This window comes from Callorhinchus milii, unplaced genomic scaffold (assembly GCF_018977255.1).
Source record: "Callorhinchus milii isolate IMCB2004 unplaced genomic scaffold, IMCB_Cmil_1.0 Scaffold14, whole genome shotgun sequence".
Classification (NCBI taxonomy): Eukaryota; Metazoa; Chordata; class Chondrichthyes; order Chimaeriformes; family Callorhinchidae; genus Callorhinchus; species Callorhinchus milii.
This window is the reverse complement of record NW_024704755.1, coordinates 16069941-16082098: the sequence shown is the minus strand read 5'-3', so window position 1 is coordinate 16082098 and position 12158 is coordinate 16069941. Positions and strand designations below refer to the sequence as shown.

The 12158-nt window shown below is 46.1% G+C and overlaps 1 protein-coding gene across 1 annotated transcript; it reads right to left on the bottom strand.

The window, feature by feature from the left end:
• Window positions 1-1779: 1779 nt before the first annotated feature.
• tmem208 (transmembrane protein 208) lies at window positions 1780-9468 on the bottom strand (the record flags this gene model as incomplete). The annotated part of the gene is given in 4 exon segments (NM_001292989.1): window positions 1780-3463; window positions 4641-4725; window positions 5724-5860; window positions 9409-9468. Coding segments are annotated over 4 exon segments (417 nt in total), but the record flags the coding sequence as incomplete, so codon positions are not given.
• Window positions 9469-12158: the final 2690 nt, after the last annotated feature.

Genomic DNA, 12158 nt, shown 5'->3' with positions numbered 1-12158 from the left:
ACTGGGAGAAACTCACTTCTTGCTTTGAATAGTGTAATTGTTTATTTAATTTATCAGTTATCAGGAGAGGCTATAGAAGCCGGGATTATTTTCCTTGGAGCAGAGAAGGTTAAGAGGAGATTTAATAGAAGTTTTCAAAATTATGAGGGGATTCAATAAGGTGAACAAGGAGAAACTATTCCCACTGGCGGGTGGGTCGGTAACCCGAGGACACCGATTTAGAATAGTTGTTAAAAGAAAGAGGGGAGGGGAGGAGAAATGTTTTTCTCACAGAGAGTTGTTGGGATCTGGAATGCATTGCCTGAAAGGTGGGGGAAGCCGATTCGAAAACAACGTTTAAGAGCGTAGATAATTATTTGGAGAGAACAAGTTTGCAGGGCTATGGGGAGAGAGCGGAGGAGTGGGATTAATTTGGATAGTTTTTTCAAAGAGCCGGCACAGACATGATTGGCTGAATGGCCTCCTTCTGTGCTGTATAATTCTATGATTCTATGACAATGTCTACCATGAAAAAACAGAATCTTGGTTTAAAGTCTCAGCTGAAGGACAGCACCTCCAATAATGCAGCGCTCCCAACCATGGACTGGAATGTCAGCCTGGACCACAAGCTTATATTTCCCAAATACAGGATTTGAATCAATGTTTTTCTGATTCAGAGGTGATAGTATTTGGGCAATTGAGACATGTATTCTCCAAAGGGCTGTCTTCGATGCTACGACTGCATTAAGAACACTAGTGTTGTCATCCATTTAATCATTACTCTTTACAGTGTAATCCTGTGAAGCACGGATATTCTCTTAAAGGATGCTTTTCCAAATGTAAGGTTATTAACAAGAAGATTACATTTGTATAGCCTCTTTCACGCCGGGAGGATGTCCCAAGGCTCTGATTATGTCTAAATTAATGCAGATTATGAATCCCAAATCATGAGAATAAAGTTCTATTCAACCCCACCAACAGTGAGTAAATAAAGTGTGATTTGGTACACAGACCAGAACAATCCCAGGTTGAATCCCCAGTTTTTGATGAGTTAGCTAACCTCAGCCAGAGGGTTAAAAATCAGCCAAGGTTTCCACTCCCAATTCCTTTCTAGTGACTTACTGGAAGATGGATATGTAAACATTGGATGAGGACAAGCTGTGGGATCTCTCTCATCACCCTGTCCAGGATAGTCACAAAGCCTGTTAACATTCATTATCCATGCTCACATATAAGTGCACTTGGGTGTGATATTTGGAACGTAATAATTTGGAGGCCATTTGATCCATTGAGCCTGTTCTGCCACACACCATTCCATGACTCATGTATTCCTCCAATCCTACCTCCCTGCTCTATCACTTAATTCTTTCAATCCCCAAGTATCTCTCTCTTAATCACCTATAACTTTCCAGGGTTGTACATTCCATCTCCCGTCTGCATATTCAGGTGGATGTCAAAGATCCCACGGTACTATTCAAAAAGGAGAGAGTTTCTCTCTTCCAGTGTCCTGGCCAACAATTCCCCAAATAAAATTGGTCACGCGTTTCATGGCTGTTGTGGGACACTGCCGTGCATAATTATGCTACCACATGTGCTTACAAATACAATCACTCCATTTCACAGTAAATCCTTGTGTTGCGCTTTGAGATGTCCTCCTGACATAAGGTGCTGAAGCACATACATGGATTATTATTACTCTCTGTGAGAAGAATTTCTGCCTGGCTGTTGCACCCCATGTAAGTCACTTCCTCCAGGAGAGGAAAAAAGTGAAGAATTCATTCAATATCCATTACATTTTGTGCAAATTTAAAAAAAGTTTGATTTCTTTTTATTTAATAAAACAATCTTAAATACAATCAATGCATCGATGATGTGATAAAGTCAACGGAACAGACTGCAGGTGCTTGGGGCATGATCTCTGACCCACCCAGCGACCCCTGACCCGTGTGAGCCGTTTACATCTTCGCAGGCGACGGATTAAGACTGTGTCAGAAACTGAGTCCTTGGGTTCAATGCACTTTGCCTGTCCTCCACCTGGTTCTGTTCTCGCATATGAAGCATGCAGATGACGCACAGCAACGAGACTTGTGGCTTTTCCATTACTCCGGTTTTTGTCCTGATGCTAATTTAACAGGTACCAATCCAGCCCTGGTTTATTATTTTTGGAGGCAAGAAAGGGGGTGGGGAAGGGGAACGGGACCTGGGTCAAAACAAGTCTCATGCTGGGAGCAAGGATGCCAAAGCACAGAGAATGATGGCAAGTCACTCTGGGCTGCTTTGTAAATCTCACAGAAGCTATTGAACAGACCAACAAGAGCCCTAACCTCTTAAAACTAGGAAGAGATACAGATTTTTTTGGGGGGGCTTTAATGACATAAGGGGAAATGATTTAGAGAGGATTTACCGTCACCTCCTCTGTTCTTCTCCTGGGTATTGTTTCATGGGAACTGGTCATCGTCGGTGTTGCCCAAGTGGCCACTAGTGCCATAACCCTTGGCAGTGAGTGTCAACACAGTTTTGGACTGTGTGGTTGATTGAGTCCCAATCCTGTCCTCATCCAACATCCACACGTTATAGGTCCATTGTTGTTGGAAGGGAGGGGTGGGGGGGGGTGGAGGAAGAGGAGGTGCAAATTCCTGGATTTTGATCAGGGGAGTGGGAACTCCTTTTATCCTGCCGAACCTATGACACTGAGGTGAATTCCAGCACATAAGGCTGCGTGGCTGAGATTATCACTGGCCAGGAATGGAACCTGACTGTGTAGACTGGAGCTGCACTGTGCTGTTAGACAACTGGGCCATCTTAACAGAAAGACAACCATGGCACAGCACTGACAGCGCTCGGAACATGTCTATCGTTCAGTCACTGATAAAAAAAGAGGGTGTGCCGGCAAAACACAGAACCAAACTTACAACACAGAACAAAAAAAAAGCTCCCTCTACAGCTTTGCATCTGGCACTCCCAGTTCAGCTACAGCACAAGTACAAAAACTAAAATAGGTCGTACTGGGGAAGGGATTATGCAGATACAGTTGAATCCACATCATTTTCTCAAACATCTGATCTCTTGACATCAAAATACCCAGCTGTTTCCTTCCATTTGGCATGAGCAGAGTGACAGGAGCATTGCATGCAGACATGACAATCACTTATCACAACCAGCTCTGACTCAAGGCAAAGCTCAACTGATAGGAAATGATTATTGGGAAAAACAAGCACGCACTGAGGGACATGTTTTCCCCGGCACAAATGGGAGTAACGATGGTGGCAGGTGGGGGGGGCCTGGGAATCTGAATGGGCGGCAGCTGATTGTGTGTATTTGGGGTGGGGGGATTCCAGCGCGGCTCCAGCTACTGCCTCTTCATCTGTCGTCGTTCTTGCCGTCTCGGTTTCTTTTCAGACATTTCCTGATTGTTGGGAGCCTCAGCTGTAAACCAAGGGCCCAAGATATTCACCCATAGGAGGTATAGAGCCCTGCCTGGAGCCTGAAACACAGATCACAGTCACCTTCAGCGTCACATCTAGACAATCATATTGGTAATAGTTGTGGAAACGGCCACAAAGTTCCTCTGATGGTCCTGTGGATGAAGTCACACCAGTGGGTATGAGTAGTAACTCACACCAAACAGTTTCTATGTCAAAGAAATGTCAAAGTTTCTATTTCAGTGGGTTCATTGGCTTCAGTACCAACTGTGAGGGGGAAAATCAACTCTGATTCCCACTCTGAGCACTGCTGAGAAACGTCACTGATGGAATACGTGTGTTGATGTTGGGATAACAGAATTGGTATAACTACTGACACCGACTGCCCGGGCTCCTTTAGTACATAACATAAGAATTTGCTAGACGAAAGAAGATCAAGGTCCATCTAGTTTACCTTCCACCATCCTGGCAGACAATGTTGTGTCCCAAACTATATACTGTATCCCAAGATATTATTTTCTAGCAGAAATTATCTAATTTGTTCTTGAAACAAACATTTTCTGCTTCCATTGTCTGTCTCCATAGGGAGCCTATTCCATGTTTACTACTCGCTCAGTGAAGTCACTCAGATGAAGAAGCAGAAGTTGGCTGGTTCCCATTTACAATTTTAGCTGCTGAGGCTCTGGAGTGCTGTTTCTACTCCGGAAAGTGTATATTTCATCTCTTACTTGTCCTAACTCTGGTTAAGTAATTAATGCAGGATTTGTTTCACAACTGACCAGGCCATAGACATAGACACAGACAAGACGCAGTTATTTATCCTGCTGTCGGCTCCTCAGTTCCACACAAGATAACTTTTGCATTCAACATGTAACTGAAAGCATTTACCCGGTCCTGTCTGGTGCTGCCCAACATGGTAACCAGGGACATAGATTCAAAATAATTGGCAAAAGAACCGGAGGGGAGATGAGAATTTTTAAAACATTTTTTTTACAGATTTGTTACGATCTGGAATGCACGGCCTGAAACGGTGTTGGAAACTGATTCAATAACAACTTTCAAAATGAAATTGGATAGTTACTTGAAAAGGAAAAACTGGCAAGGATATGGGGAAAGAGCGGGGGAGTGGGACTGATGGGGTAGCTCTTCCAAAAAGTCGGCACAGGCACAGTGGGCTGAATGGCCTCCTTCTGTGCTGTAATATTTTATGATTCTATGGTGGGTGCTGTGTGAACTTACCAGGAGCCACAAATACCAGAAGTACATGGATGTACAACTGAGAACCTGGAGGATGGCAGTGAGTAATATCACATCTTTTAAATGCCTGAAAAGCAAAGAGTCAGCATCAAACACGGTTTACATCCATATACAACAGCGTCTGCCACTCGGCACCTGGAGCCCTTCACAGATCATTGTTCAAGTAGGAACAGGACTCCACTGTCGTTCTCTCAATGGTTCACTGAGTCAATGTACCACCTGATGTGGCATGCGCTCAACATATTTGCCCTTTAATAGGTTTCTACAAATGGGTTCAGTATCCATGGGCTGGGGGGACAAGGAATAAAATCATCCAAGGTTCCTGTTCCAGAGATTCAAAATTCCTCCTTAGCCTAAACTTTAAGGTTGTGAAAACATTGCAACGGTCTTAAATTTGGTTGTCATTTGGAAGCCAGTTTTCTGCAGATGGTGAAGAGAACCGGTTTTCAAATTAATATAGCGTTTACAAATTTTACTAAATTTATATGACATTGGTCTAACAGACCAATAGGTATATAAATGATAGGTATTTCTGACCTCCAATACCTACCCAGACCCAAAAAAAATAGTTTGGTGACTCAATCCACGATTGTTTGAGGGACATATCTGTGCGCAATTGGCTACCGCATTTCGCCCACAAAATATACAGCCAATTCACTTTACAGTATATTCTGTGAAGTACTTTGAGACGTCTCAACGATGTGATAAGGCGCTATATCAAATGCATTATTCCTGCTGGAGTATTCACACAGGAACAGGATCAGACCTGGCTTTGAATCTCGCTGCAATACTCACTGCTAGTGCTTGTGTAAATTACCTGAGTTCCTATGTGGCTGAATCACATTAGGGTTAGCATCCTTCTGAAGGGGAAGGGGGGAACAGCATCACATTACTGCTGACAATTATTTTCTAGGTCCATTCTAAGTAATGGTGGAATTTAACCAGTTGGTTGAGGATTAGCTGTGAAATATCACCCACCACCCACATTTCTCTTGGGACCCACAATGTAGTTAAGTAATGGGCAGAAGAGTTCAGAAAGCGCATGGACTCCAGGAACACACTCACTCTGCCATTCCTTGTTCCATGTTCAGGTCTATTCCTCCATCGACAAGGGCACCGTCCTCGGAGAAGGCAGGCTGTGCCATTCCCTGCATCCAGCGGTAACTCAAGCTGTAGACGATGAGTGCAAATACCAGCAGCCCCTGCACAGTGAGACACAAACACACACCAGCTCTTACCATTAGCTAACATGAGCATGTGTAAACATTCAACTTTGTTTTGTTCATTTTCTGCTCATCAAGGTGAGACACATCAGCACAAGAGAATGGAATACATTCCACTTGGAAGTGACAGCGTTGAACTCTAAAAGTGAGCTACAGCATGGATTAGGCATAGAATAAAGATCCCTCTACACTATCCCATCCAGCAATGCCAGGTCAGCTACATCACAAGTTAGATACCGAGCGAAGTTCCCCCTACACCATCCTATCCAGTGCCCCCAATGCTATGGCATGAGTTTTGTTAGATGAGGTGATGCTGTCTTTAAACGACTGTAATAATCTCATCAGCTTTACATGAGCTCCCTCTACTGCTCCCAGTGTGCCACTGCTTTCCGCTGCACCCTACAACCATTTGACCCAAGCTGCTGGTTTGAGCTGAGCTGTACTTTGCTCAACAGTTGCAGCTGCTGGCAAATGAACTGGAAGTGCCCCCGAAGTACATTTCCCTCTGAGCTCTTGGACATGAGGAGACCTTCAGGTCATCACTCTCAGTTGTCTTCCGACCACAGACAGATTTACTGATCCATGCATTTCCCAGCCCTTCCCCAAACACATTGGAAGGTGCTGTGTGTGAGGAAGGGTTTGAAAAACCTGTTTACTCTCCTTCATTAAACTCACTATAGATCAGATAAGGACTAGTGTGGAATCTGTTTCAGCAGCTGAATTCTGAACATTTTACAGATCCTTCATCCTTCATTCATACAGATCCTAACCCAGACGTTAGCCTACAAATACAGACACCGCATTGATAGGATCACTCCGCATAGTGCTTTGAGATGTTTCTGTGTGATAAGATGCTTTTAAAACGTCATGGAAAACACAGACACTACACTTTACAGTAAATCCTGAGAAGCTGCTTTGAGATGTCTCAAATATGGAATATAATAATAATCCTTGCATTTGATATAGCGCTTTTCACGTCGGGAGGACGTCCCAAAGCGCTTCACAGAACACACTGTAAAGTGAATTGACTGTATATTTGTGGGCGAACGCGGCAGCCAATTGCGCACAGCAATGTCCCACAAACAGTCGTAGATTGAAAATGACCAATTTATTATTGTTTGTGGTTTTGGAGGGATTATTATTAGGCTCTGTGTGGAGTAAGGAAACTTGCCCAAGGTTTCGCCCTGCCTGGAATTGAACTCAGGTCTCTCGCTTGCAAAGCGAGTGCTCTAACCACTGAGCTACAGGACTCCACTATAAGAATTATTATGAGAGTTTTTAAAGTTGTATTGCCAGGTCTTACTCAGGTGGGAGGGGGTTTCACAGCCAAACCCAATGCCTGAACTATTTTTACCTCCATTATTGGAACGCATTGCCTGAAAGGGTGGTCGAGGCCAATTCAATAACAACTTTTAAAAACGTGGTGGATGGGCATTTGAGGAGGATGGGTTTGCAGGGTTATTGGGAAAGGGCTGGGGAGTGGGATTGATATTAGATTGTTCTTTTCAAAGAGCAGGCACAGACTCAATGGGCTGAATGGCCTCTTTTGTGCTGTATGATTCTGATTCTATGACTGGGGTAAGGTATTGTGGAGGTGACAAATAGCTCTCTCCCCCGTACGGCTTCTTGTCAGAAATGCTGATTCAGCACAGACTGATTCAGGTGGGGGAGGTAGTGCAAACTTCTTACTCTGTGAGGCTGGGGCACTCTGTTTAAGTTTCTACACATAATAAAAATTGTTGCATTTGATATAGTGCCTTATCACATTGTTGTGATGTCTTAAAGCGCTTCATAGTGCAGTGACTTCACTGTGTATTGACGTGTAAAAAGCTTTTTTGAAATAAGACACAATGATGTACAGCAAAGGGAGGGGGAGGGTGAAATGCACCATCACACAACATTACACAGCAGGTATTCTCAATCTCGGACCTTGTCGGTGGCTCAGTGGATAAATGCACCAAAGTAGCCCTCACCACGGCTGGATCCTGGTCCGTGCTGAGATAGTTGAATGCAGTGTGGGTGGGGGTAAGGGTTGCCTCAATTGCCTTTAGAACTCCTGAGGTGAGGAAGGCAGGAAGAAAAACAACCAGAATTCCTGCAAGTGAGCCATCCCTTGAAAATGAGTGGCTGGGGATGGTGTACAAGGACAAGACTGGCCTTCTTCAAACTGCCATCTTCAATAGTCTGTTTCCCAATACTCAGGGCCCGGAATCACACAAGGAGAACAGTTTCTTCGAGAGAGGGCTACCGGTGATGGCCCTACAAGAGTCAGAAACGATTCAGGACAAAAGGAAACTTGTGGTTGGGGAAAAGGAATGGCCGTTTTCAAATACAGCATTCTCTTTGACCGTACCTTCAGCTCCCCTCTCGACTCTCTACCCCCTCCTCGCTCCCTCCCTTCCCTTCCCTCCCCTCACCATTTCCCTCTGCTCGGTCCTGACCCAACTATACAGCGCCTTGGGACGTCCTCCCGACGTGAAAGGCGCTCTATAAATGGAATCTTGTTGTTGTTAGATTATTACGACCAACAGTTAAACAAGCATTTAAAGCCCATCAAACAAACGGACACTCAGCCATCACTGGAGCAGTAACTGGTTTATTTTCCCATAACCCATGCTGTTAAAGTCGTTCAGCACCACCCACAGAGTAAATCAGGAATGCGTGACCCACGCTCAGCATCAAAGGATCACCGAGTGGCGCTGTGTTTGACAGACTGAGCTCTGAGTGTCACAGAAGAGCAACATACCAGTACAGACACATTTCAGTAAATTTTCCCATCTCGTCACTCACACCTTCCCTTCCCACCTCTCTCAAGTTCTTGGTAATCCGGTTCCTGAGCCAGGCGGGTCTGCAGTATTCCAGAGCACTGCTGATAACAGCACAGCCCAACCTGGCTAAATCGAGGACTTGAAGGGGCAGAACAGTCATGGGGGCAGGGAATCTTCCCACTCAACTCCTGTTAACCCTGCAAGCCAAAGTCCTAACAGGTAGGGTGGTCCTAGCTGGACAAACAGCGAAAAAGCTTGCCAGACAGTGTTCTCATTGGCAAGCTAGGCGGTTTTAGCTGGTTAGACTGTAAGCAGTTACTCCCAATACACACTCTGGGACCCCTAAGCCTGGGCTCTTGCCAAAATGTGCCTAACACTCCCAAAAATTAGGTAAGCAAAATGCATTGGGGAAGCAGGTGCAATGGTTTTAAAGCACACCATTTATAACTAGGGCTCCCTCGATGGTTCAGTGGGTACATTCACTGGATGGTGTGGTACTGAACAGTATAAAGCAGGAAGGTCCCAGGTTTCATTCCCGATGAGCAACAGCACTGCCAAAATGGTGAGTGCTTTAACAACAGAAGTTTTTCCAAAATAACAAAGAATGAAAAATAACACCCACAAATATACAGTCTATTCGCTTTAGCATATTCTGTGAAGTGCTTTGAGGCATCTCTAAGACATGATAAGGCCCTATATTATTATTACATTAAATACAGGGTTTATTTTTATTTTTTATTAATAAGCAGATTGACTTACCCACGCCCAAAACATGGCTGAACTTTGAAAGAGAAAGAGGTTCAACACTCCATAAATAGCCTGCAAATAACAGAAACTTGTCGTTAGGCACTCAGTGATAGGCAGCCCACTGTGTTATGCAGCTACAGGTGACACCAACACAGCATTGCTCTCTACACCAATGCCATACGTTGAAGGCGATGTTGACTCAAAACGCTGCAAGCAGAGCAAGGTATAGCATAGGGCAGAGTTCAACTGGTAGTGGAAAAGATTCAGAAAGTTCTGGACCAAGCTGGGCTGATCTGTTGGTCCCTGAACTACTCTGGGCTATACAGTCTCTTCCCCATGATCACCACGGAGCTGTCTTAAGTGAGGACTGACCTGAATTGATGGAATGTTAACTGGAGGCACAGAACTACACAGTTACAAGGCATTTCTTTTCAGATGGTCTTGGGGCTTCTTTGTGCAGGAAATATTTACACTCCCCAGACTTTGACGCCATCCCCACTCCACTCCTTATCTCTCAGCTCCACCTCTTTGCCCCACTTATCACAGACATCATCAACCTGTCCCTCTCCTCTGGCTCTGTTCCCATTCCCCTCAAAACTGCCATCATCACTCCCACTTTGAAAAAACCCTCCCTTGATGCGTCGCAGCTATCAAGCTACCGGCCCATCTCCAACCTCCCCTTCCTGTCCAAGGTCCTTGAAAGAGTTGTCGCCTCCCAGCTGCGCTCTTTCCTCTCCACCCATTCATTATTCGAACCCCTTCAGTCGGGTTTCCGTGCTGCCCATAGCACAGAAACTGCCCTGGTCAAGGTCACCAATGACATCTGACCATCTGTGACCAGGGCTCCCTCTGCCTCCTCGTCCTCCTCGACCTATCGCAGCATTCGATACGGTCGACCACGCTATCCTCCTCCACCGCTTGTCCTCCCACCTCAACCTTCAAGGCCCTGTCCTTGAGTGGTTTAGGTCGTACCTCTCCCACCGTCTTCATTTTGTTTCCACAACGGCTTTTCCTCCACCCCCGCACTGTCTCGTGCGGTGTCCCTCAGGGCTCTGTCCTCGGTCCCCTCCTCTTCACCCTCTATATGCTCCCCCTGTGGTGACATCATCCGCAGACATGGGGTTAACTTCCACATGTATGCGGATGACACCCAACTCTACCTTTCCTCCTCTACCCTCAACTCCACGACCACCGATGTCCTGACAGCTGCCTGTCCGACATCGAGTCCTGGACGAGAGACAACTTTCTTCAGCTCAACGTGCGCAAAACTGAGGCCCTCCTGATTGGCTCACGTCAGCGCCTCCGCACCTCAGGCGCTGACAGCATCAGCATCCAAGGCTGCACTCTCCACCTCTCAAAGCCAGTCAGGAACCTCGGGTTCTGTTCGACCCTGAGCTGTCCTTTCTCCTCATATCGCGCCACAACTGGCACCGCCTTCCATCACCTCCGGAACATCGCCAGACTACGGCACTACCTCACCCCTCACGCTGCTGAAACTCTGGTCCACGCCTTTATCACCTCAAGGCTGGACTATGGGAACTCTCTCCTCGCCGGCCTTCCCGACCTCCCTCCACAAGCTGCAGGTCATTCAGAACTCTGCAGCTCGTGTACTGTCCCGCACCAGGCTTCGCGACCACATCACTCCCACCCTCGCTCGCCTCCACTGGCTCCCCATCCCCCAGAGGATCGAATTCAAGATCCTCATCCTCACCTACAAGGCCATTCACGGCCTTGCTCCCTCCTACCTCTCCGACCTACTATCCCCCTACCTACCTGCCCGTACCCTCCGTTCCTCTGGCTCCGGTCTGCTCCACATCCCCCGCCCCAACCGCCCTACCATCGGTGGCCGGGCCTTCAGCCTCTCAGCCCCGAGGCTCTGGAACTCCATCCCCCAGTGCCTTCGCCGCTTCCTCCCTTTCCTCCTTCAAGGCCGGTCTCAAGACCTTTCTCTTTGACCGTGCCTTCAGCTCCCCTCTCGACTCTCTACCCCTCCTCGCTCCCTCCCTTCCCTCCCCTCACCCTGACCATTTCCCCCCAATGCTCAGGTCCTGACCCAACTGTCCAGCGCCTTGGGACGTCCTCCCAACGTGAAAGGCGCTCTATAAATGGAATCTTGTTGTTGCTGTTTGCTTCCTCACAGGGCTAAAATACCGAATATGATGAAACGTTCCCGAACACTTCCCCCCTCACACAGGCAGCCAAAGCAACATCTGCTGGCTGAGGTAGGAGTTGGACCCTATGTTCATTGTGTCAGCCATTCCCACCTACAGCTGTTCTGGAGGATTCGACAAATTCAAATTTGCCAAGTCTGTGACTCTGTATCATGTTATAACCCTGGTCAGTGCCACCATATGGTATTTCCCTACAAAAAAATCCCATTCCTTGGTGGAGTTATTCATTTTAGATTCTGGTTGCCTTGTGATTCACGTGGATGTAAAGGACTATTATTGCAAAGACAAGTGGAGTCATTATATGCTTTTTTACCCATCCTCTGTTAAATTTACTTTAAATTCTAATTATTTAGCTGTTCACCTTATTGTTTATGGGATGCCACTGGCGCAGATTAGGAGTTACACTTGCTTAAATTGCGCTTGTTAAATTAATTCTGTTTTGCAAAGTGCTTGAAGAAGTTTATTGTTTTACCTGAGAAGTGCCATATAAATACAAGTGATTCATTTTATTATCAAACATGTCTCAAAAGACAAAATAGCCCAGAAAAGAGAAGATGCTGCTTTTTATGGAACTTGTTCAGAAACTGTCAG